This window comes from Mustela nivalis (genome assembly GCF_964662115.1).
Source record: "Mustela nivalis genome assembly, chromosome: 2".
NCBI lineage: Eukaryota > Metazoa > Chordata > Mammalia > Carnivora > Mustelidae > Mustela > Mustela nivalis.
In genome coordinates, this window is record NC_139021.1 from 36,506,514 (window position 1) to 36,533,016 (window position 26,503).

Genomic DNA, 26,503 nt, shown 5'->3' on the forward strand with positions numbered 1-26,503 from the left:
CTTCTTTTCTAATTTCTAGCTTCTTCTCTCTGTTCTTCATTCCTGCCCCACAAATACTGAGCAGCTACTATGTTCCATTGTCTAGGCACCTGGGAAACACGGATGAATGAGGAGCAGTGCAGTTTTCTCATGGAGCTTACAGTGTAGTCAGGGTGTCAAACAGTTAAACCCAATGTGACCCAATCACAGAACCCAAGAAGGAGATGGGCTATCATAGGGAAATGGCTCTGCCATGGTGCCTTGGTGACTAAAGTTTCCAAGTCAACAGTGACCTCAAGTTGTCAAGCTCTCTTTTTTTCCAGTCCACCATGTCCTCTGTAAATAGTCATGAGATTGCTGCATCCCCCATGCTTCTTAAACTCTTCACTATGCCTGGATTTGCTGACACTGTTGTCCCTAGACTTTTCTCTCTAACCACTTCTTCACTGATTCCTGTATGAGTTTCCTGAAGCTTCCATACCAAATTACCACAGACTTGCTGGTTTAAAACCAAAGAAATTTGGGGTACCTGGGTGGCTCAGTCAGTTAAGTGACAAACTCTTGAGTTTGGCTCAGGTCATGGTTTCAGGATTGTGAGATTGTGTCCCACACTGGGGTACTCACTCAGCTGGGAGTCTGCCTCTCACCCTCAGCCTCTCCCTTTGCTTTTCACCCTGCTCGTCCACTTTCTCTAAAACAAAAATAAATAAATCTTAAAAAAAAAAAAAAAAGCCAACAATGAGGAATTTATTTTATCACAGTTCTAGAGGCCAAAAGTCCAGAATCAAGGTGTCAGCAGGGCCATGGTCCACTGAAGGCTCTAGGGAAGAATCCTTCATTGCTTTTTCCCAGTTTCTGGCTGCTCCTGGCAGTCCTTGGTATTCCTTGGCATGTGGCTATTATCACCTCAACCTCTGCCCCTGTCTTCACATGGCCTTTTTCCTGTATTTGTCTCTGTCCAAATTTCCCTCTACTTACAAGGATACCAGTCACTAGATTATGGCCCACCCTAATCTAGTATGATTTCATTGTAACTTAATTACATGTGCAAAACCCTATTTCCAAATAAAGTCACATTCTGAGGTTCTGGGAAGAAGTGAATTTTGGTGGGGGGGGGGGATACAATTCAAGCCCCACAATTCCTAACCTACTATTTATTTACTGGACACAGTGAGAGTTCTCATGGTTCTATTTTCAGTTCTCTTATCTTTAAGCTCTTCACACAGTCTCTCTCTGCTTGACTTTCTCTTATTTCACTTTTGTGGCTTCAATTTTTACTTCCATGGAGATGACTTGCTAAACCATTTCTTAAATAACCTGACCCCTTTCTGAATTGGCTTCCTACATTCCCAAACATGTGGTAGGCATTTCATCATAATTCGTCCTCTAAAATCTTACATTTCGAGTGTTCAACACAGAGCTTGGTATCTCTTCCACAATCCTAGACTACCCTATTTCTTCTCTGACATTTCCAGTTCCCATTAATAGTATTCCATCTATCCAGTCACTCAGGCTAGAGTCATTTAATTTTCCCCTCCTATTATCGTCTGCATCTGGACTTTGAGACCTATTTATTCTACCTCCAGATGTCTCTCTCTTACACGCATTTCCTCCTTCCCATTCCAACCATCATTCTTGTTATTGCTGAGTGATTGTGCTCTGAACAGGCCTCCAGGCAGCCCAACCTCTAGTCTCTAATTCATCTTTCCTGCTGTAATCAGCCATGGTTGTTACTCAGCTCGATACCCTTAATGATTACTCTCACAGAATAAAGTGCTTATGGAATAAAGCCCAAATGTTTCAGCATGTTACTGAAAACACTCCACTACCTGGCTTTAATACTATTTTTCAAGCTCATCAACTATTATGTTAACTTCTTTCTCTGCACTTCCATTAAAATTTACTGTACAATGCTGGGTGATAGCTGCTGATACAAATGCTTCATTAAGCTTGGACTATAAGCTCTTTGAATGAATGCTTGCAAGAAAACCTTCTAAATACTATTAATCATCATTATCATCTTTGGTCCAAGTTTGTAGCACAGAACAGAGGCTAAGTAAAGCAGATGAGGATTCACAAAATGCTAGCATTCAAATGTCCTTAGCTGATGAATGGTAAGATGTGGTTTATCCATATAATGGAATATTATTTGATAACAAAAAGGAATGAAATACTGATCCATGATACAATATGGGTGGAGTGCAAAAACATCATGCTAAATGACAGAAGCCAGTCACAAAAGACCACAAATTAAATGATTCTGTTCATATGAAATGTCCAGAATAGATAAATATGTAGACACAGAAAATAAATTGGTGGTTGTTTAGGGGTGGAGGTGGGGGACACTGGGAAGGGTGATAGCTATAGGGCACTAGGTTTCTTTCTGAGATGATAAAATGCTTTAAACTTGATTGTCGTGATGATTGCACAAGCCTGTGAAGAGACTAGGAACCAGTGACTGATTCCCTTTAAGGGGTTCAAATGTATGGTATGTGAATTGTAAAGCTGCTAAAAAAAAAAAAAAAAAAAGTGCTAGCAGCATAAGAGAACCAAGAATCTTAATTTTGATGTAGTATTTAAAGATGTTCCTACAAAACAAATAAGTTTCTGAAATTTCATTTCTTTTTTCCCAAAAAGGAGTTGAGTGAAAAAATGGAAGGTACTCATGGTTGAAAATGTATGACAAAAGTGAATTTTCCAGGCCGATGTCTTTAAGAAAAGGATGGGCAAAGGGATGAAGAATTTATAGTTTGTAATAAATACTCAGTTTTCCTCCAACATTCTAGGATAAATCTAGGATAGAACAAGAGGCAAATTGGCATCTGGAGATGGTAAGCTCTGAGAGGAAAGTAATAATTGTTAACATTTGTAAAGCACTATGTGTGAGAAACTATCTTAGGTGCTTTTTACATCTAGCAACATTTATTCTTCCTAGCAACTCAAAGAGTTATGAACTATTATCATGCCTAATTTATACATAAGGAAGCTGAGGCACAGAAAAGTTATGTATCTTGCCCAAGGTACTTGGATCTGGACCCCGCCACTTTAGTTCCAGAATCTTTGTTCTTAACAAATGGGCTGTATTGCCTCTCTGTACTTTTCTCCTTCTGCATTTCTATTTCTCTTCAACAATGTAAATTTCAAGAAATAATTTTTACTTTATGAATAAGGGGTTTTAATGTGACCTTCACAGAGCAAAAATACTTAGTTGGGGGAGAATAATTCATAAAAAGATGATCATAGACCATCCATTCATACTTACTATCCTTTATTCTTTCTTTTAGACCCCAGACATTTTTCAGACTGAGCAGTAAACATAAACATCAAATGCATTGATTGCTAGGTGCAGATAGTTCTTTGTTGCCAAAAAGAAATGTTTCCCCCAACTTTTTAATGCAACAGCAATAGGAAAAGAGAAGCATACAAAATTTCTACCACCAAATAAAGTGATAGGACAAAAATGACTTCACTATTCTTCCAGTTTGCAAATATTTTCCATTTATTTTAAAAGCAGGTCTTACTGACAGATTCCTTTTATTGAAGGGCAAGGAATGCTAGCATTTTTAAAAATTTTTATTTATTTTTAAAATTTCTTTTCAGTGTTCCAGAATTCATTGTTTATGTACCACACCCAGTGCTCCATGCAATCTGTGCCCTCCATAATACCCACCACCAGGCTCACCCAACATCCCACCCTCCGCCCCTCGAAAACCTTCATATTTTTTTTCAGAGTCCATAGTCTCTCATGATTTGTCTCCCCCTCCAATTTCTCCCAACTCCCTTCTCCTCTCCATCTCCCCATGTTCTCTTTGTTATTTCTTATGCTCCACAAATAAGCAAAATCATATGATAATTGACTCATTATCTGCTTGACTTATTTCACTCAGCATAATCTCTGCCAGTCCCATCCATGTTGATACTAAAGCTGGGTATTCATCCTTTCTGATGGAGGCATAATACTCCACAGTATATATGGGCCACATATTCCTTACCCATTCGTTGTTGAAGGGCATCTTGGTTTTTTCCACAGTTTGGTGACTGTGGTCATTGCTGTTATGAACACTGGGGTATAGATGGCCCTTCTTTTCACTACATCCGTATCTTTGGTAAATATCTAGTAGTGCAATTGCAGGGCCATAGGGAAGCTCTATTTTTAATTTCTTAAGGAATATCCACACTGTTTTCCAATGTGGCTGCACCAACTTGCATTCCCACCAACAGTGTAAGAGGGTTCCCCTTTCTCCATAACCTCTCCAACACACGTTTACTGTCTTGTTAATTTTGGCCATTCTAACTGGTGTAAAGTTGTATCTCAATGTGGTTTTGATTTAAATGTCCCTGATGGCCAGTGAGAATGAACATTTTTTCACGTGTCCATTAGCCATTTGTATGTCTTCATTGGAGAAGTGTCTGTTCATGTCTTCTGCCCATTTTTTGACATGGTTATCTATTTTGTGTGTGTTGAGTTTGAGGAGTTCTTTATAGACCTTGGATATCAGCCCTTTGTCTGTATTGTCATTTGATAATATCTTCTCCCATTCGTGGGTTGCCTCTTTGTTTTGTTGACTATTTCCTTTGCTACGCAGAAGCTTTTGATCTTGATGAAGTCCCAAAAGTTCATTTTCGCTTTTGTTTCCTTTGCCTTTGGAGACATACCTTGAAAGAAGTTGCTGAGGCCGAATGTCAAAGAGGATACTGCCTATGTTCTCTCCCTTAGGATTCTGATGGATTCCCAACTCACGTTGAGGTCTTTTATCCATTCTGAGTTTATCTTTGTGTATGGTTTAAGAGAATGGTTGAGTTTCATTCTTCTATATATAGCTGTCCAATTTTCCCAGCACCATTTATTAAAGAGACTGTCTTTTTTCCATTGTATATTTTTTCCTGCTTTGTTGAAGATTATTTGACCATAGCGTTGAGGGTTCATATCTGGGCTCTCTACTCTGTTCCACTGGTCTATGTGTCTGTTTTTGTGCCAGTACCATGCTATCTTGGTGATCACAGCTTTGTAGTAAAAGCTTGAAATCAGGCAACATGATGACCCCACTCTTGTTTTTCTTTTTCAACATTTCCTTAGCAATTTGGGGTCTCTTCTGATTCCATACAAATTTTAGGATTGTTTGCTTTACCAAGAACCATAAGATACCTGGGAATAAACCTAACCAAAGAGGTAAAGGAGCTGTACTCGAGGAACTACAGAACACTCATGAAAGACACAAAAAGATGGAAGACCATTCCGTGCTCATGGATCAGAAAAATAAACACCATTAAAATGTCTATAATTCCTAGAGCAATCTGTACTTTCAGTGCCATTCCGATCAAAATTCCACCTGCATTTTTCAAAGAGCTGAAGGAATGCTAGCATTTTAACCTATCTATTTATCTATCTATCTACTCTATCATGTATCTATTCTATCACCTATCTTATCATCTATCATCTATCTACTCTATTATCTGTTTTATCATCTATCTACTCTATCTTCTATCTATCTAAAATCTCATTTGTTTTTTCAGTTTTCTTTACAAATTCTGCTTCAGCAGACAGCTCACTAGTGAACTCGAAAGCGAGTTCTCTTACTGCTTCCCAGCGGGAACACTGACTCCCCAGCAGGCCAAAAGTGGGTGTGGGCCCCAGGGCTGAGCAGCACAGCAGGGGGGACCCATAGGAGTCACAGCGGTGGTACCAGTAGGAATTGCTTATTGTGCCTCACTAGCTCTCCTTCCTTTCTTCCTCAGCAAATGAGTCCCCAATTCATTCTCCTGACACTTGGAGCGGCCAGGTACACAGTTCCAGACTCTGGGATGCTAGCAGCACAGTGTTCAGAGTGTGGGTTCCAAGTTTGGTCCCTTCCTCTTCTCATGGTTGGAATGGCAACAACATGCTAAAAGGTCGTGCAGCCATATTGGACCATGAAGGCAAAGCAAGAGCCTGAGTGACAGCAGAGTAGCGGGAGGCAGGAAGATGCCTGGACCCTCATGACTCTGTAGAGATACTGACAGTCCTAGTCCACCTACCTTCAGGCTGTCCTCACATGGGACAGGAAAAGAAACATCGGTTTTGTTTATGTTGCTGTCATTGGGTATTTTCTGTCTCTCATATCTGAACCTAATCCTAGTTGATGCAGATCTGAATAGCTCTAATGTTTTTTCCTGTGTTGTTGGGATTCCACCTCAAGGATTCATAAAAAACTTTATAGGAATCTATAATCTATAAAGTTTCTTGAAATTGCACATTAAATCTATGTTCATTCACATACATTTCAGGGAGAACAGGCCCATGGCAAGTCACTGAATTTTTCAGATTCTCAGCTTTCTTTCCTTAATAAGGGGAGAACATTCACCTCTGCAGAGCTGATTTCAGAAGTAGGAAATCTGCCTAAGGTACTTGGCATGGTGAATAGTGCCAAGCTATTTCTGTAAATAGTCTCATCCTGCTGCCTATTGATCTTAAATCTAGCAGTCATCTATGACTTTTCTTACTCCCTGTCATTAAACTACCCAATTAGTTGTCAAGAGCATAGAGCATACAGCATCTCCTCCGATCACTTCTTTTTCCTCATATCCCCGCCCTCTGACCCCACTCTAGCTTATTACAGCCTCTGTTGTCTCCTCTCTGAGATCCCCAACAGGTCTTCTCATGTTTGGTCTCTTCTTTCTACCATCTACTCTTTATCAGACTTCTAAATCAATTTACCTGAAGGCCTGGACTGCCAAGGGTTCTCCAGTGCCTATCAAATTAAAGACAACTCTATCCAAAAGGAGTCAAGGTAGCACAACGCAGAAGAAAAAAATTCACACAAACCTAGCTTTGAGTCCTGATTTTAGTTCCTTATTTGCTTTGCACTCTTGGGGAAATTGTATGACTTCTCAGAACCTAAGTAATCCTAGCTCTAAAGTAAAGATAATAGTATGTAATATGCAGCATCGTAGTGCAGATCATTGGGACACAATATACAAAAGGACAAGTTTAGTGCCTGGTACATTCTAGGTTCACAGAAAATGTATTGCCTTCCTCTTTCCCTCCATGGAAAGGACACGGACTAAAAAACATACATCTGCCGCTTACCACCCTTCCATGAATCCCTTATTTGTATAACCTACGTTAGCCAAATCAGATTGTTTGCCACCTTCCAGATATGTCTTCTCTTACTCTCAATTCTGTAATTGTGCTCAGACTGATTTTTTCTTTATCTCCCCTTTCCCTTCATTCTATGTTGAGACTCCGCTCAGCCTTTAGGGAGTCCCTCAATTGCCATCTCCTCTATGAAGCATTTTCCTACTGTTTCCAGGCAGATGTAAGCTCTCCTTGTTTAAAAAGGCACATTCTCTCTGTTTCTTCTGTGGCACTTGATGGTTCTACCTCGCCTCATTTTGTGTTCTTATTACCCTTCCTGAAAGACTAGAGATGCCTTGAGAGCAGAACCAGAGCCTCATCGACCTTTGTACATTTCATGGCCCTAACCCAGGTCCTTTTATCTGTATTTTCTGCATTAACTTCAACATTTTTAAGCAGAGCTCTTTTCAATATATTCCTAGATCCTTTTTTCCTACTTTTACAACACCACAAAGACAGCATGATTAAAAGTATCCTCAGGGAATACTCTATTTTAGGTTCCTCCCTCCCTGTCCAAAAAAGGAGGCAATGCTTCTGGATGTGGGATACTTAGTAGTCGATCCAGCCCAGTGACCTGTCATTCAGAACCATTTATTACTGTGTCCATGGGGTACAAAGGACTTTTGCTTTTCCCTTATTTCTTAAGACTCTGGCTCTGCCTCTTACTTCCCTTAAGCTCCCAGGACTTCTTCTTCTTTTTTTTTTTTTTTTTAATTTCTGCATTTCAACAACAATGAATCTCATATCTGGGCTTTGAGCACCCCTTCTGAAGATGATGGATAGGAGCAAAGCCTTCTGGGACACATTAGTACAGCTGCCAGTGGGCTCGAGGTGCTTATAAAATAAAAAGGCTCGGGATTCTGGGAAGATATTTGCAGTTCTAAGTGAACCGCCCAACACAGCTGAAAAGAAACACCCAAGAACACTTCCTTTTATTCTTTTTAAGCTGTGCATGGAAGAGGTACATCGTATTGGATTGCAAGTAAGTCTCAGAAGGATTCTTTTTATGTCATGTCACCAGGTGCTAATATCATCACCTTTGCCTATCAGGTACATGTGCTTTAGAATTACAGGAAGCTTATAAAATCAAGTTTAAAGCAGCAAAGTCCAGTTTCTCATTTATTGGATAATACTGAGTATCATTGCCTCACATGAGACATTTTCCCATGTAATTATGAAAAAGAATAGCACCCACATATCTATAAGGTTTAATGATGCTTTAATTCCACCTGTGGGTAAGTATGTAAGATAGGATATTATCAGAAAACCAAACATGATTAAATCACCACTAAGCGACAGGCACAAAGCATCCCATCGTAAACCTGATTTCAAAAATAGAAAACGGTTTTATATGAGACGCTCTTACACTTCATTAGACCTGGGAGAGCAGAGAATTTGTGAAGCTGCTAATTTGCTACACAGTCATTGCATTAAAAAGGAAGGGCTGACCAAGAAAGACATGGATTTGAGGCATTTGGGGGATAAGAAAATAATTCCTATGTGTCAGTAAGACATAGGAGCTTGTTGAATCGATACTTTGGGAGGATGCTAGGAGAGGACAACGAGAAGATTTAAGAAGTGATGTGAGGTTTTTCTCCAGATGCAGACAGCCTTTGATGTACAGAGAGAAACAGCTCTGTCAATAGCAGCAAAGGGAAAAGCTGGAAAAACCATAGCAAAAAGGAATCAAGTTTTTTTTTTTTAGTGAGGCAGTCTTTCTAGAGACCCTCTGCCCGCATTGAAGCTTCTCTAAACCACAGAGCATATGTAAAAGGTTTCCCTCTTGGAAGAACAGGACATGCTGTACAGACCTTCAGAGTTAGGCTGGAAAGAAGCAGCTGACAGTGTGAGGCCAGTACAGAGCATGAGTTTGGCCAAACCAGGCAGAGTGAAAAATGAGAAGAGTAAGAGAGATCCGATATAAAATGGATCCCTTTTGGGGTATCTACCGAGCTCACAATGACCCCTACTTCACAGCCATGTTGGGGAATGTGACCCCACCTGATGACCATAGTTGAATGAACCAAGAACACCTGACACCCCTCTAGGTGGATGAGGAATGTGGAACTCAACTGGACGTTACACTTGTACTTGTGACTCTTGGAGTTTGGCTCTGGGAATTGTGGGAAACTACCAGCAGGCCTGAGAAGGAAAGCTAGTTGTTGAAAGGGAAGAATGAAGCAAACATAGGGAAAGAAGCAGAGAAAAGTGATAGTGTATAAATATTCCCCACGGTTCCCATCTTCCATTCCTGGCCTCATCCTTTGAGAGGCCCTGCTGCCCTTGGCCTCTCCAACTCCCCACTGTATCTTGATACTAGATCCCCCCCATTTTTCTTTAAGTCAGCTTCAGAGGGGTTTCTGCTACCTGCAACCTGGAGGACTGGAGCTGACATACTACCTCGGAGGGCCTGACCATGTAGCTTCGGGAAGGTAGTGCCTCTTATAGCAACCAGTCTCTGTCAGTGAAAGCACGCTATTAATCACAGGCACAGCACTCCTAACAACTGTTAAGACATCAACAGGCTATAAATACAAAAAAAGTCTTTCTCAGAAAACAGGGCTTTCTTGGTCTACACAGTAGGTTCTTTGATCAATTGCTATGATGATGATAATGATGATGCTGACAGCAGCTCCCATTTACTGTGTGTTGTAATAATAACTTACTAAGCCCCGAACTATGTATGGCTGGGTGCTTTACATACATCATATTTACTTCATGGTAGATATCTCACTACTCTTCATGGTAGTGAGAGTAGAATTTTGTTTGGGAACGTTGGTGACACAGTGCACAAACAGAGATGTCATCTGGGAAGGACCAGCACGCTGGGAAGGCAGGGCTCCACAAGAGGGTACTCAACATGATGGATTTGCCATCATTCAAGATCTGGCCATTGGTCTTGCAGTCTTAGGAGATTTCCATGGTGCGCCAGCACTGACTAGACTTAGGTATGCTGAGTCATGCAACACAGTTCACTAGAGACTGATATATAAACCAGATGCCAAGTTATTAATTTACCATGAGATGTATAACTGCCAAGCGGCCTGGATACTGATGCTGGCCTGAGCAATATACGATATTCTCTCCGTAGACAGATTACATTGGGAGCCAAAGTGTTAGAAGGTTGTTTGGGTAGTTAGATGATTTGAATGTTAGGCACGGAGATCTGACAGCTGCTATATTCATCTCCAGAGACAGGATTTAGCTACCAGGTGAACCAGACGTTTGGGCACCATTTCTTTGGATGCTGCCTGGAGAGCTTTTGCCAACAAATGCTTCTGCGACCTTACTAGGCTTCTAGAGCTGACCAGTTTCCTTCTGAAGGAAACATTCTTTCTTTAGCTATCTTAATATCCAATCCATCTTGTGTGTCTAGGAGTCCTTTTATTTGTTTAGGGTTATTTTGCATATTTGGGGTCAGATTCATGATTTCATGCTTTCATAGTTTGAAGTAGAAGGATAATTTTATTCTCTTTCTTTCCACATTTTCAACAGAGTAGCTCACTATCACCTGAATGTATCATCTACGGTATTATCATCCCAATGTTGTATAAATAGGGTCAAAACCATAGGTTTTGGGGTCAGAAAGACCTGGGATAAAATTCTGGATCTCCCATTTTTAAGTCTTATAGTTCAGGACAAGTTAATTCTCTTGGCCTCAGATTCCTCACTTTTTATAAAGTGGGGATAACACGCACCTCACAGGATAAAATGAGATTTACCAAGGTTATTATGCAAAGCATCTAGCACAGTTCTGGGTGTGAAACACAGATCATAACACACTGGAGCAAAAGTGTGTTAACTTAACCATTTAGATTCTCCTTGGTTTCCAAGTATGTAATTATGTAATTTTTTCTTCATTATTCTTCCAATGTGGTTTCACTTTGATTTTTATAATTGTATTAGTGTGACTTTAAAAAATAATTTCCCTGACTTTTGAGAACTGAATAAACAAAAATGAACCCTACATGAGTGCACTGATTTCTTTGGCTTACTGTTCTCCTTCTCCACCAGAAATAAACAAATGACACAGCTTGCTTTTGTCTTTTTTCTTCCTGTTATCCTTGTGAAGATATCATTTATGGACTCTAGTCATGTTTTTTTCATAAGAATTCTGCACTAAATTCCCAAGCTTGAAAATGCCTTTTTCACTGAGAAAGTGCTATGAAATCCTACAGCTTTTGTCACAAATTAATTCTTTTGTTACCAACTAATTCAGCTTACTTTCAGATGTTAGAATTTCCCAAATTACATGATTCTTCCTATATAAATGCATGGGTCTATCTTTATATTTAGCTGTTTTATCTTACGAGTTTGCAGTGTATGTAATTATGCCCTCTTTTTTTTCAAGTAGATTATAAACCTTGTAAGAATAGGGACAGATCAATCTCTTTATTTCCTCATTATCCATACATTATAGTATCCTACACTAGATTGAGAAGATATCAAATAATTCTTTGTTGGGGAGAAATGCTAACAAATGTTGGGGAGAAGTGGAAATAAAAATGACAGAGATGTTAACCTTATTTGTTAATTATATGCACATTTTCTGAAAGTATAGATCTGAATCTAAGTATTAATTAATTCTTTTGGTGTAAACTTTTGTGAACCTCGTTTACTTTTCCTCAAGTTACTTGAACATTTTCTTTCCTTCTCCTTTGACTTAAAAAGAAAAAAAAAGATTTTATTTATTTATTTGGCAGAGAGAGAGAGAGAGAAGAGAAAGACCACAGCTAGGCAAAGCAGCAGGCAGAGGAAGATGGAGAAGCAGGTCCCCACTGAGCAGTGAGCCTGATGTGGCCCTCGATCCCAGAACCCTGGTATCATGATCTGAGCAGAAGGCAGATGCTTAACCAACTGAGCCACCCAGGTGTCCCATCCTTCTCTTCTGGCTTTAACACTAGGAATTTTATATACACCCTAGATGTTTCTTACATTAGAGGAATTCCTGACTTTAGCTTTTACCTCTTTTCCTTTAATCTACATTGTATGTTATCAATGCCAAACTCATCCTCCAATTTACTTCCTTAACTTTGCTTCCCCTCTGTTTAAATTGCTTCAGTGATTCCACCCCTTTAGTGTTTGTCTTGAATTATAATGCTCAAACTTTATACTCTTAAGATCCTTGAGGAAAGATGATACTCAGTTTGGCCTATTCTCACATACCAAATGAAGATATCTCAAAATTTAGTGCAACACATAGATGAAAACAAATATTAAACAAGTATAACGCAGTACTGAGAGAATAAAAACAAGTACCATGACAGATCTGCATGAGAATTAAAATACCCATTATCAATTTTACTCCAAACATGGATTAAAATTTTATAATCTGGGTACATGTGTATTTCCAAAATTGAATCCTAAGTAGGCAGTGTACACAAGATGAGGAAAGGAAAATTTAGAACGTGCCAGACATAGGGCCAGAAATTCTGACAGTTAAGCTCACTAAAATGATACAATATTCCCTCTAGGTTGATGGCATTATTCTACCCTACAAGTTGTAATCCTATTAATACCTAAGTATACTGCTAATACTTAATATTAACATGTTAAAATTATGAACTGACCATAAAATAGGCTCCTTTTACTTTCTGTGAACATTAATTTCGGGTCTTTATACAGAACCTGGTTAGTTTGATTTAATATTATAAACGTGTTTTCCAAATTTTCATTACAATTGCAAAATAAATTCCATAAATTCATATGGGGAGACTTTATAAATGCCATTTTCAGTCATGGAAAGATATATAAACAGACAAATCTGAGGGTGCTGTATAAGTGAACTCTATAAGGTCAGTTTTTTTATGAACTAAACGGTCCTCAAGGAAGAAGTCAACCAAACTTGATTCTGTTTTCAGGACTAAAACCAAAGAGATTAACTTATCTTTGTATTTAAGAAGTAGCCTCTATCTAGGGGGCAGTGGGCTTGGCAGTATATTCAATGATCTCACCAAAAGCCTATGTAATGTAATGACATTAGACTGTGTGTTTATGGTAGATACTACCAGTGAAGCATAACACAATGCATCTTGACATAATTCAGTTTGTAAAACCAAACTCATTCAATAGCCCCACACAATTATGACAAACAATGTAATACTTTGGAATAACACAAAACAGAAACATGGATACTCATGCTTTCATTCATCCATTTGCTATACTGAGCATCTCCAGGGCAATGGCTACTATAAGGGACATAATGACAGATTGGATACAATCACTGCCTTTGGAAACCTACAATCTAGGAGACAAGATATGAACACATAAAATGTGAGGAGTAAGGTAAGAAATAGCATAAAAGTGGTGCTATGGAGTGTTGCAGGACTACAGAGGAAGGGGGTACTATGTGTGGAGATGGCATCCAGGTAAGGCTTCATGGAGTTGAAGGCATATGGGCTATTTGGAAGTGCGGGTAGGATCTCAGCAGAGAAAGGGGAAGATTCAAATGAAGAAGGAGTAAGTGTGGAAGTGGGCTGTCACTGGCAGCTTTGGTAAAGGCTGGACAGGCCGGTCTGACTGGAGGGTAAGTCATGTGTAATGGAGTGAAATGTAAAGCTGGGTGGGGGGTGGGGAGGCTATGCAGGACCCTCAAGGTCAGTTGACCAGGGTGACAGAACCATTGAAAGCTTTTCTCAAGGAATTGATACAATCCACCTGTTCCTTGAAGAACTTAGCAGGATAGCATAAAGGAAGAAAGACCAAAGCTGGAATTTTATTTAGAAGGTTCTTTAAGTGGTCCAGACATCTGCTTGTGAAGGAGGAGTGGCAGGAACAAAATGAGCACTTATTGAAAGCTCACTATGTGTAAGGCATTTATTTGTTTTAGCTATAATATTTCACTCAATTCTTGTAATGTCTCTGAAAGGTAAATAACATTAACTCCAGCATTCAGTTGAGGACCTGAATCCCCAGAAGCAAGCCCAAGGTCTGGCACTGCAAGTGCTCAAGGAAAAAGCTGTCATATCGAATCAGAGCTGTGATTCATGCAACATATTTTCTGTTCTCCACAGAAGCTCCAAGGAAACAAAATAGTTTGTACAGTTCTAAGATTGCAACCCAGAGGGTTATTTCTACTAGTAAGGCTCGCCCCAACCCTTGGGTCAAATTCTGCTCCTCATCAGGGGAACAAAAGGGTCAGTCCTGCTTTACTCTTCCATGCCAGTTGTTGATTCTGGGTGTTCTTACTGCTGGGATCAAGCTCTCCTTTTCAACTCACAGGAGGTCAAGCCTCTCTTCCTTCTTAGACTAGCATCCCTGTCTTTGAACTCTACCCACAAACTCAGTTCCTATCTCTTCAATAAGATGTGAAACCTCTTTGATACCAACTCTCTGCTTGTTGCCCCCTGCCAGGCTTCCTTCATGTAGTGCTTTGCTTTGCTTATGTGAAAAGTACAGTCTCTGGGCTGCGGGACTGCCCCAGCTCTTCCGGACTGCTAATAGAGTCATCGGCCCCCACTCTCTCTGGTCTAGCCTGCGCTTCTCTTAGATGAAAAGACTTTGGACAATTGTCACCATGGTAGTAATTGGTAGTACTCATACTTAAGTATCACATAGCACACGCTGTGTGCCAGGCACTGTTCACTGTGCCTTTCAAATATTCCTTCTTATAATCATCACATTATCGATAGTCTCATTTTATTGATTAAAAAAAAAAAAAGCAAAACAAAAAACCCAAGGCTGAGAGCTTCAGTTACTTGTCTAAGGTGACATCTAGCATTCTGGCTAGAGCTTAACCAGAATGCTCTTCTGCCCCTCCAATGTCAGTGAGAAGATAGAGAACACGTCACAGGTGAATGTACTAACTCAAATGCCTTATTTAATACAACTGGCACAATACTATGATAGCTACCAGACTTATGTTAGTTCACATTTAACAAATATGAACCCAGAAAGCAGTTAGAAAGAAGCCCTTATATGAGGCTGAAACTTTGATATGTATTTTCATTTTAACTGAAGATACTAAAGACGTTCTGCATTTGAGCAAGTCTAGTAAGGCAGTAGCAGTCAAAGATACTGCTGTTTTACATAGCAAAAATAATCCATGAATGTTGGTAGAGAAGGTAATCATGAATATGATCTTAACGGGAGAGGAAACAAATTTAAGGATTTAAAGAATCAAAGCAGAGTTGGTAAGAGAGTAGATTTTAAAAATTCTCATCACAAGAAAAAAAATCAAAGACCATCGTCATCTTGTCAAATCAAATATTTCGGCACACTCAAGTTCACTTGACAAAATGATGACACATTTTATTGTTATCAATTCAGAAGGTGAACATCTGGATAAATATAATTAGAAATTTTAACAAGAATATGATATGTTAATGTTAATATGTTAGTATGAATTTTGGATTCAAATTGGATTTGGCACGGAGTCTGCTTAAGACTCTTTCTCCCTCTGTCCCTCTCCCCCATGCATGCTCTCTCTCTCTCTCTCTCAAAGAAATAAATCTTAAAAAAAAAAAAAAAAAGTAGAGAGCACTCATTAAAATAATTGGGGAGGGCATCTGGGTGCCTTGGTTAGTTAAGCTTCTGACTCTTGATTTTGGTTCAGATCATAATGTCAGGGTTGTGAGATCGAGACCCATGTTGGGCTCCCCGCTGGGCATGGAGCCTGCTTAAGATTCTCTCTACCCGAGGATGTGGAGAAAGGGGAACATTACTGGTGGGAGTGCAAGTTGGTGCAGCCACGTTGGAAAACAGTGTGGAGATTCCTTAAGAAATTAAAAATAGAGCTTCCCTATGACCCTGCAATTGCACTACTGGATATTTACCCCAAAGATACAGATGTAGTGAAAAAGAAGGGCCATCTGTACCCCAGTGTTCATAACAGCAATGGCCACAGTTGCCAAACTGTGGAAAGAACCAAGATGCCCTTCAATGGATGAATGGATAAAGTATATATGGAATGGTCCATATATACTATGGAGTATTAATGCCTCCATCAGAAAGGATGAATATCCAACTTTGGTATCAGTATGGACGGGATTGGAAGAGATTATGCTGAGTGAAATAAGTCAAGCAAAGAGCCATTTATTGTATGGTTTCACTTACTTGTGGAGCACAAGGAATAACATGGAGGACACTGGGAGACGGAGAGGAGAAAGTGAGTTGGGGGAAATCGGAGGAGGAGACAAACCATGAAAGACTGAACTCTGAGAAACAAACTGAAGGTTTTGGAGGGGAGGGGGGTGGGGGTTGGGGGAGCCTGGTGGTGGATATTATGGAGGGCATGTATTGCATGGAGCACTGGGTATGTTGCATACACTATGAATTTTGGAACACTGAAGAAAAATTAAATTAAATTAAAAAAAATTCTCTCTCTCCATTCCCCACACTCCCTCTCTTAAAAAAAAGAAAGAAAGAAAGAAAAAATTGGTGAATATACCTCTACATAACAAGGGCTAGATAAAAGTGATCAAGAAATAGAAGGAGCTTCTTTTCTTTTTAGATTTATTTATTTATTTGAGAGAGAGAGAGAGAGCGCACACATGAGTGGGGGGAGGGGCAGAAGGAAAATGTGAGAGAGAACCCAAGCAGACTTCCTGCTAAGCACAGAGGCAATGCAAGGTTTGGTCTCAGGACCCTGAAATCATGACCTGAGCCGTGAGGGTTGACTGAACAGAGGGTTGGATGCTTAATCAACTGAGCTACTTAGGTACCCCCAGGGAGCTTATCTTCTAATGGTAGAGAGAGAAAGACCATGAGCAAGTAAATAAATAAATGCATACAATAACTAAATAGTAATCAGAGTTATGACAAAAGTAAAACAAAGTAATATAATAATTTAGAATAAAGAAGTGGTAGTTTACCCAGCCATGACAGAACATTTGGGCTGGCACCTGACTGACAAAGTGGGGGAACAGAGTAAGAGAAATGACTCTCAAGTGGTATGCTCAGCTAGTATGGCTGGAACATAGTAAGGAATAGGGAGACCGGCATGAGACCAAGTAGGGAGGTGGGCAGGGCACACATCATGGGTCCTTATAGGCCATAGCAAGATGGTTGACTCTGGTTCTAAGAAGTAGAGGAAGGCACCATCAGGTTCTAAGTTAGAGGAGTGATGTGACCTCATCTATGTTTTTAAAAGATCACTTTAACTGCTATTTGGAAAATGCATTACAGGGAGTCAAGAATGGAATCCTTGAGACCAGTGAGGAAGCTACTGTAACAGTGACCAGAGAGGTGGCAGCCTGGACTCCAGTTGTACCAATAAAAAGAGGGAGGTAGATAGAATAGGGATGTATTCTGAGGCATCAGGATAATAAGAACTGACAGGACTTATTGATGAGGAGATGTGGGGAGTCAGGGAAAGAGAGCAATTTCACTGTTCTGATCTGTGATCTAGTGATAGGTGGGGCACTAAGAGGAAAACACATTTTTGGAGAAATTCAGATCTGTAGAATACTGATCAGCAGAATGCTAATGTAGTGATAACCTCAATGACATTTACATTAAACTCTGGAAATGACAAGCAACAAACTTTCATCAAGTCACATGGAACATGATCACTGGTTAGATAGTTTTCCTCTCAGCGACCTCAAGCCCAAGACCATTGTCAGCTCTGGAAATGAAGATGAAAACTGGGTCAACCATTCTGGCCTTACGTGGACATTTTATTTCATATTTATTTATTTATTTATTTATTTCATATTTATTTCTATTTTATTTCTAGAAATGATGAAGAGTGTGAGCACATGGTAGGTATTCGAAAAATGTGTGGTGAACTGAATGACACCTGTCCCATTACAATTAGAGAACATGTGACATAACCTACCTATAAAAAGGGCTAAGAGCAGAACTGAGAATTCTCAAAATTGCCACGAATCATGAATCTGAATTACATTATTCCCTATTTTAAAATTTCTATTTTGTGGATATGTATATACATATGTATGTATCCATACACACACAAACACACACGTATATTTGTGCGCATTTCTCTCTGATACTATTGATGGAAAAAACAGGAATGCTCTAATCTTTTTAAATTATTATTATTTTTAAAGATTTAATTGTCAGAGAGAGAGAGAGACAGAGAGGACATGAACACAAGTCGGGGGAGAGGTGGGCAGAGGAGAAGCAGGCTCCCCGCTGAGTCTTAAAGAGCCCAATGCGAGACTTGATCCTAGGACCCTGGGATCATGACCTGAGCCGAAGGCAGAGGCTCAACCTACTGAGCCACCAAAGCGTTCCTCTAATCTTTTTTCCTAGTATCTAATCAGCACTACTCCACAGTGCTTCTATTTGAAATGAATAGTCATTACTTACCTGAAGCATATCGCCAAGGTCTGCGGTGCTAATATCCGGATCCTCCGTGGTGTTGAAGGGCACAGGAGTTATCCGTACAAGGGTGAGCACTCTGGGTTCTGGATATCTCCATAACATCATCCCTGAGCTATCTTCAGTTTCATTGTAAAACAAGACTTCATAGACACCAGGCATTTTCAAAGGTTCTGTTAAAGGAAAAAATAATTAACTGCATGCTTTTGAAATGGAACATGGTACAGAAACATTATGAGGATAAAAGGTAAGGATGTAAAGAAGCTGGCTGGCCATTTTTAGATGCTTTAGGACAGGAACAAATTAAGAATTTTCCCCTAAGACAGAGTGAATGGTAATGTACTATTTTTGTACTGCAGCTATTAACATACTTTTCAAGCGATCTTGATATGTTATTTAGTGAACGTGCAGTAAAAACTCTCTTTCACGCTGAAGCTGTTGCTACTTACCAGCATCTCGTATATACTGGAACAGGCCTGTCCGTAGGTCATCCGAACTTTGTTCACTTTGAAACATCTGGTTCTTTTCCACAGGAGATGGCATGTGTGGAACTGCATCAGGAACTTCAAAATTTCCCTCCTCGTTGAGGTATCCACTGAGTAATTCATGTAGAAGCACTAAACAGTTCAAATGTTCTTGACCCCAGAAAACCTTTAAGAATCATATGAAAAATTTTAGTGACTTTTAAATACAAACATTTCATGAGGATAATTAGGCACAATCATACCAGAGTTAAGGTGAGACCATAATTACATTCAATTTAATTATTGACAATAACTTAACTATAATTGCTAAGTGACATATGGGATGAATTTCTATTACTTGAGTAAATACATAAAAACAAGAAAGTCAATTACATCATATGTTGTGCGAATAACAATCAATTTTAAATGCTGGGTTACCAATGAAATTATGTTAGTGCAAGGTAATGTTTATGAGTTAACTTGCCTAAGTGAGAAAACAGTATCTATTACAGTCCGAGAGAAGGTAATGAAGATCTTCTAGGCTGAAATGTTAATAAAAGAATAATAATAACCTTGTGGAATAATAACCTTGTGGAATACCTTCCTTGTCATGAGATTTAACAAACACCTCTTAATTATAAGATTCCATTCTTTGCACTTTTACTCTTCAGAGAAAAAGAGAGAGAAGATGCTCAATGAACTTGAACTCACAAGGCTCCCAACTTCTGTGTTTAGTGAGAATGTACCAACATACAGTATTCCTCAGCCTCTGATAATCAACTATAGAGGAGATACAGTAGAGTTTCAGGACAAAGGCCTTGGTATTTTTTCTAATAAAGTGGATCAAATTCTCTTTTTTTCCTCCATGTGAAGAGTACTAGTCCATAACAGAAGTATGACCAGTGGGTAATAATGATTAATGTCAGAGGACTCAAAATGTAAATAATATTACACTTGTCTGTATATATTGGATAAAGGCAATACAACCATTATTTCTAAGAGAACCAGATTAACACAGAAAAGAGAAAAAATATAACGAAGTAGGAAAAAATAACCCTACCCCTGTGGGTAAATTTTATTTTATTTTAAGATTTTATTTATTTGTTTTTGACAGAGATGGACACAATGAGAGAGGGAACATAAGCAGGGGGGTGCGAGAGGGAGAAGCAGGCTTCCCATGGAGCAGGGAACCCAATGTGGGGCTTAATCCCAAGACCCCGGGATCATGACCTGAGCCAAAGGTAGATGCTTAACAAATGAGCCACACAGGCGTCCCACCTGTGGGTAAACTTTAAACCTAAGTTTGGGTCCTGCTCTCTGGAATTAAGGCAACAGAAATAAAGGTAAGAGATATGATACTAAGTCTACTGTGTTCTCTTCAATCTTGTTTTTATTGGATCTTGAAAAACTCCCCAAGCTGGGGAGTTGAACACTGTGCTTTAGGCTTTAACTGTCAAGAGATGGTGACTTTATAATGTAGAGATAATATGTTTTTGTCTTATTGTTGATTTTAATGAGGAGTTACTTTGCTGTCTTGGGAAAATGGTAATACTGTTAATATTGTTGATAAAACAACATGAAATGATACACTTATTATTAAATACATGAAGATTTCTGATAGATGCCAAAAATCTCCACAAAGCAATACAAAGCAGTAAGTTATTAGAATCTTTCCACATCTAGCTCCCTGTCAGTAAGAAAACTGGTGAAAAAGTCAAGGCAACACGACCTGTAGATAAAAACAAGAAATTCATATGTAATATGCCTCTAACAAATGCCTCTAACTGATTACTAACAAATCAGTCATTTACATTTTCATAATTGTGAATTTCTCAAGGTTTTTGGATTTATGTTAAACTTAGGGGACATCAAATCATATAAAGAATACATTCAAATCTGACCATCTAGAAAGTTACCAAGAAATAAACTAAATATCCTCACACAGTCCATACATAGCTATAAATCAAAAGTGTAAAAGGCTGTAATTGATTATATGCCAAGTGTGAATCATCAGGTGTTATAATACCTAAAGAACCTACCATTGGCAAGTGGTTCTTATATATTGCTGATGACACTGTGCTTGAGACACTTATATATTGAGATGACACTTACAACGTTGGCTACTTCATAACTAGCAAAGTCTATAATTAGAAAAAAGTTTAATGACCCAGCAATTCCACTCCTAATCACATATCCAAGAGAAAGGAAAACATATGTCCACACAAGAGCTTAACACAAATGTTCCTAGAAGCATCATTCATAATACCCAAAGGTGGAAAGAATCCAAATGTCCATCAACTGATAGATAAATGTGGTATGGCCCTACAACAGAATACTATTTGGCCCATAAAAAGGAACAGAGTATTGGCACCTGCAACAATATGGATGAGTCTTGTAAACACTATACTGTGTGAAGGAAGCCAGTCACAAAAGACCACAGATTAGGTGATTTCACTTACATGAAATGTCTAGAACAATCAAATATGCAGAATCAGAAAACAATTAGTAGTTGCCTAGATCTAGAGAGAGGATTAGAGGGTAATGGGGAATGAATGCTAATGGGTACAGGGTTTTGAGGGTGTTGTGTGAATGTTTCTAAAGTGGATTATAGTGATGAGCATACATCATGAATATACTAAAAAAAAAAAAAACCCACTAAATCATACACTTTATTTAGGTGAATTATATGGTATGTGAAATTTATCTCAATAAAGCTGTTAAAAAAGCTCAGTAAGAGATCATTTAGAGGCACCTGGGTGGCTCAGTCGATTAAGCATCTGCCTTTGGCTCAGGTTATGATCTCACCATCCCGGGATGGAGCCCCAGGGAGCCTGCTTCTCCCCCTCCTCCCCTCTCATGCTCGTCTCACTATCTCTGTCTCTCTCTTTCTCCCAAATAAAAAATAAATAAAATCTTAAAAAAAAAAGAGAGAGAGATCAATCGGATAATACTCTTTCTCACCATATCAAGATTTAGTGAAACAGTTCAAAAAATGAAAAAAGGCTAGTTGAAAATTAGGGGAAAAATGTGGCCAATCCCCACAAACCTGTAGCAGACCTCCTCTTAAATCAATGGTTATTTTTGGTATGGACTGTTCTGGGCCTGGATTGCCACTGTGTTTACACCACTTAGCTTCCAGATGGGCAGAAGCACAGCATGGTCCTATCAGAATCCGATTTCTTTCTTTGAGACTTGTTTTAAGCAGAAAATCATTTATGCTGAGTAGAAATGAAGATCCAAGAATTACGCCTGGAAAAGAAAAAAAAGGAGAGGGGTATAGGTTATAATTATTCTTTGTCAAAAAAGTATGTTTGAGTAAGAACTATCCATATTTTTAAAAAGCATTAATTTATCCTTTGTTAGTCTTCTTTTTCAGTTGGCTTTCTCCCACAGTTTTACGCTACTTACATAGAATTCTAGTTATGAAGCAGGTATGCCTCTTTCACATTCCTAACAAAAAAATATTTGCGAAAACATTATGACTTTTTCCATGTGTGAGCATTTTAGGTTTTATGAGTAGAGACATTTTCATTAAATTGTGCAAGTTTTTCAAACAACTACATTAAGAATAAGAACAGCTGCTTCATTTGTCTATTGTTAACATGATGGGAAAGGGCAATTTTCTGTGATTTCTTATAGTAACAAAGTAAGTATATTACTTTGCTAGACACTCAAGTTTTTGACTGGCCTATGTTAAAATTCAAAACAATCAAAATATATAACATGTGTTTTCTAAAAATTTTAGTTTAATCCAAACTTCACACATCATAACCACTTGAAGTTTACAAAGTCTTAAAAACAGATAGTGGCAGGTTAGATTTATGAGAAAAACTATATGCTATAGTTCAAAGTAAATATACCCAGAAAAGGAATACACTTTAAATTGTAGGTTTTCTTTTGAACTTAAACTAGAAGTGTAGATCAAAACCTTTTCATAAAACCAACAGCACACTTTAAGATATTTGGATGCAAAGTTAGAGTGGTGGGTTAACTTTCCCCCAAGGAGCTCATATTCTGAATTGTCATTGTGAATATTGAATTTCACCAGACCACATTTGTAATGCCCATGGCTTATTTTTCTAATGATACTTGATCCTTAAAAGAGATGAAAGATTAAAAAACACCTTAGGCCCATAGTCTACACGTTTCAGAGTACAGTACCCACACTGACTCTTCAACTCTGTGGAGAGTTGAAAACTTCATGTAGGTTGTATGCTCCTACTGCAGAAATAAGACCATAAATTCTAATCTTCCACGGAAGACATCATACCCAGGTAAGTTAAGGCTAAGACTTCTGTTAAAATTTAGGACGGCAGAAATCTGTTTCATAAATTTCAACTCTATTATGGCACCAAGATTTCCATTTCATTTATACAACTTTCTTGATTCACAACTACCCCTCATTTAGATAAAGAAAAGAGATAAAACAGAAAATTAAAAAAAAAAAAAAAAGAAACAAACAGGTCCCCAAATACCCAAGAATCAAAAATTATCTCCATTAATGGAGTTTAGAACACAAGCCATAACTTCCTGATCTAATTGCAATACATTTCCTGAAATATTTACTTCTCAGTAGTAAATATCTGCTAAATGAAACATACCAATTAATTATTCCAAAATTTCTCATAATGGGGATTATGGAAGTATAGGCTTGATTCAGTACAGTCATCCAGCAAATGAGTAGTAAGGGAATGTTAGAATTATATTTCCCTTTATTTCCCAATATATGCATCTTCATTCTGCCCTAGAGTGAAATACCCAATTATCTGGTAGTAATCTTAATGTGAATATTCTTTTGGTTCCTCATACACAAAATGTTTAATACCAAGGGCCTCCTAGGTTGCTTACCTCATTTAAGGTTTATTATTACCTGGCCAGACACCCAGACTAAAAAAACTCAGGGCCCACTTTGGGGGCTCTTGTTCTCTTATCTCCATGACTTAATTTCTAGATCATTCTGTCTATCTCCATTATTTTAAAACACCAAGGAAGAGAGACTTTGGTAAGCTAAATGATTGAAATGTAGACCACATCACTTTCAAGCTTTAGTAGACTGATCATTCCGGAGGCAAGACCATCTGATTCAGTATAGGACTGGGCACAAGAATAGCCCTTCAAGAAATACCCCACCAAACTGAATTGCCAGTATAAAATGTGATCCAACGTTTATGTCTCAACATATGTTTTAATTGACAAACAAAACAGCAGAGTGCTTAAATCTTTGCATTCTTCATTTTGCATCACTGTGTCATAGAATAATAAGGTAGGATGGAGAAGACCTTAGAAGCCATCTATGCCAAGGCCCCCTCCTCTAAAAAATATCCCACAAAACCCTTTTTATTTTGAAACAATGTTAGAAGCACCTAAAACTTGCAAAAATGTGCGGAGTTCCCGAGCATATACCTCTTACCTAGCTATGTAACCTGAGCAGAAATACAGAAATCAGGAAATCAACACTGATAGCATACCAGTAAGTAATCTATAGATCTCATGTAAATTTTGCCATTTCCCCCACAAATGTCCTTTGATGGTCTGGGATCCAAACTTGGGATCCCCACTGAATTTAGCTCTCAGTCTCCTTGGTCTCCTTTCTTTGTCTTTAATGACCTTGATGTTCTTGAATAATCCAGGCCAATTATTTTGCCAAAAGTCTCTCCATTTGAGTGTATCTGATGTTTTCTCCTTAGAATGAAGTTATACATTTTTGGCAAGAAACCCCGAGAAGTGATACCCTTCTCCATGTTACCATATACTGGGGTATGTGATATTGATGCTTTACTACTGGCAATATTAACTCTGATTGTATGACTAAAGTGGCATCTGCCAGGTTTTGCCACTGTAAAACCGCTGTTTTTGGGACACCTGGGTGGCTCAGTTGGTTAAGCAGCTGCCTTCAGCTCAGGTCATGATCCCAGCGTCCTGGGATCGAGTCCCACATTGGGCTCCTTGCTCGGCAGGGAGCCTGCTTCTCCCTCTGCCTTTCCCTGACATTCTGTCTGCCTGTGCTCGCTCTCTCTCCCTCTTCTCTCTGACAAATAAATAAAATCTTAAAAAAAACCCAAACTGCTATTTTTTATGAAAATAACAACTATCTTGTGGGAGATATATGAAGATCATGCAAGTATCCTCTTTTACACCAGATTTTCACCCGCCAATGTTTTAGCAACCATCAATGGTTCGTGCATGCAATGATTATTACTGTGGTGTGTGATCATGTTGCTTTTCCATTTTTCTTATTCTTTCTATTCTTATTCTTTTATTTCCATTCTTGTTCTTTTCTTATTCTTTCCTTTTTCTTATTCTTCTACATTTATTAATTAGCATTCTGTGGTAAAAAGAGGTGTCCTTTCTACCCCATTTATTAGTTCAACTCTGTATTTCTATTAGTATGGACTCAAGGGTATTTATTTTATTTTATGGGTTATAATTTAATACTATCATTTACTTTGTTGCTTCTGCCCAGTTCTGGGCACTAAGAACCCCTTCAAGTTGGGTCCTGTGTCCTTCTGATATACCCCCAACATTTTTTGAGAACTTCTTCACTTTCTGGTCATCTAAGATGTTTTAGGTTTATCTTGTATTTTTCCCATCTCACCTATGGCATCAGCCATTTCTCCAAAAAGAGTTTCTTTTGCTGAAGAATGGTATCTAGAAAACAAAATCTGGGTGGTAGGTAAGCTCACTGTTACTAGGGCTTCCCTGGTTCTAGGCCATCTCAGCAGAGAGGGCTACGAAGCCTATAATGCACTAGAGAGTGGTTTCTAGCCTTCTCTCTTTCCTTATTTGTACCTCTTCCTATGACAGTAAGAAACTTGCTGAACACCCCTTCTAATGTGCTGATTTCTAATTATCCCTGGAATATCACTTTGAAGTGGTGAAAATTAAAGCAGAAGAACTAAGACAGACATAAAGGACAGCTTCATGGGAGCAAAGTAATTACCAAAGAAAAGTCTACCAAAAGAAAGGGCTAATATCTATCTCTAGGAGTCTTGTTAAGAATGGGCTTGACAACATTTTGTCTGGAGCGTACAGATGAAGGAGATTACCTTTCTCACTCTATAATACCTTTCATTTATACAAAGATATTTGCAAGCATATGATAAAATCTTTTTAGAAGTAACTTAATACATACAGAATTTGGATCTTACTAGATAGTTCTACTATGCAGGAACTACTCAAATACTGATATTGTACTGTCTAAAGTAGTTCCTGAGGTTTTGCTTAAAAAAAAAAAAAGACTAGTACTGGAATGACAAAGTTTACATTATTACATCTTATGTATATTCTCAGAAAGTATCTATCTCTTCTCAAAGAACTTAAGTAGGGTTGATAGAAGGCTTTTCTTAATTCCCCAAAGTTATACAATTAGAAGTATTTATCGCCTGGGGTGAGGAAGGACATGAGAAAAAATTCTAAACTTGAATTATTACAAATAAATATAGAAATACTGACAGCTTTTGTGTCACTGCATACACTGTTAAATGCATGAACACTTCACTGTAGTCATACAAATCCTATTCTTTTTTGCTTGGTAGAGAGAATGGGATACCTAGAATCCGTGGGAGAATAAAGATAAAGGTCAGGACTGTGATCTCAGAAAAATGGCCCAGTAGGAAGCCAATGGTCAGGCCAACACCTGGGAGCCTGTAATAAGAGGAAAGCC

At 38.6% G+C, this 26,503-nt stretch overlaps 1 protein-coding gene across 1 annotated transcript in view; it reads right to left on the reverse strand.

Annotated features, from left to right (window-relative positions):
* The window catches only part of VPS13B (vacuolar protein sorting 13 homolog B), a 714,200-nt gene that overhangs the window by 130,137 nt on the left and 557,560 nt on the right, over window positions 1-26,503 (reverse strand). Inside the window, exons 32-34 of the mRNA XM_082719962.1 lie at window positions 21,887-22,089; window positions 18,826-19,027; window positions 18,365-18,549 (exon numbers count right to left, since the gene is read on the reverse strand). Of these exons, the coding sequence (XP_082576088.1) occupies window positions 18,365-18,549; window positions 18,826-19,027; window positions 21,887-22,089 (590 nt within the window). The remainder of the gene's footprint in view (window positions 1-18,364; window positions 18,550-18,825; window positions 19,028-21,886; window positions 22,090-26,503) is intronic.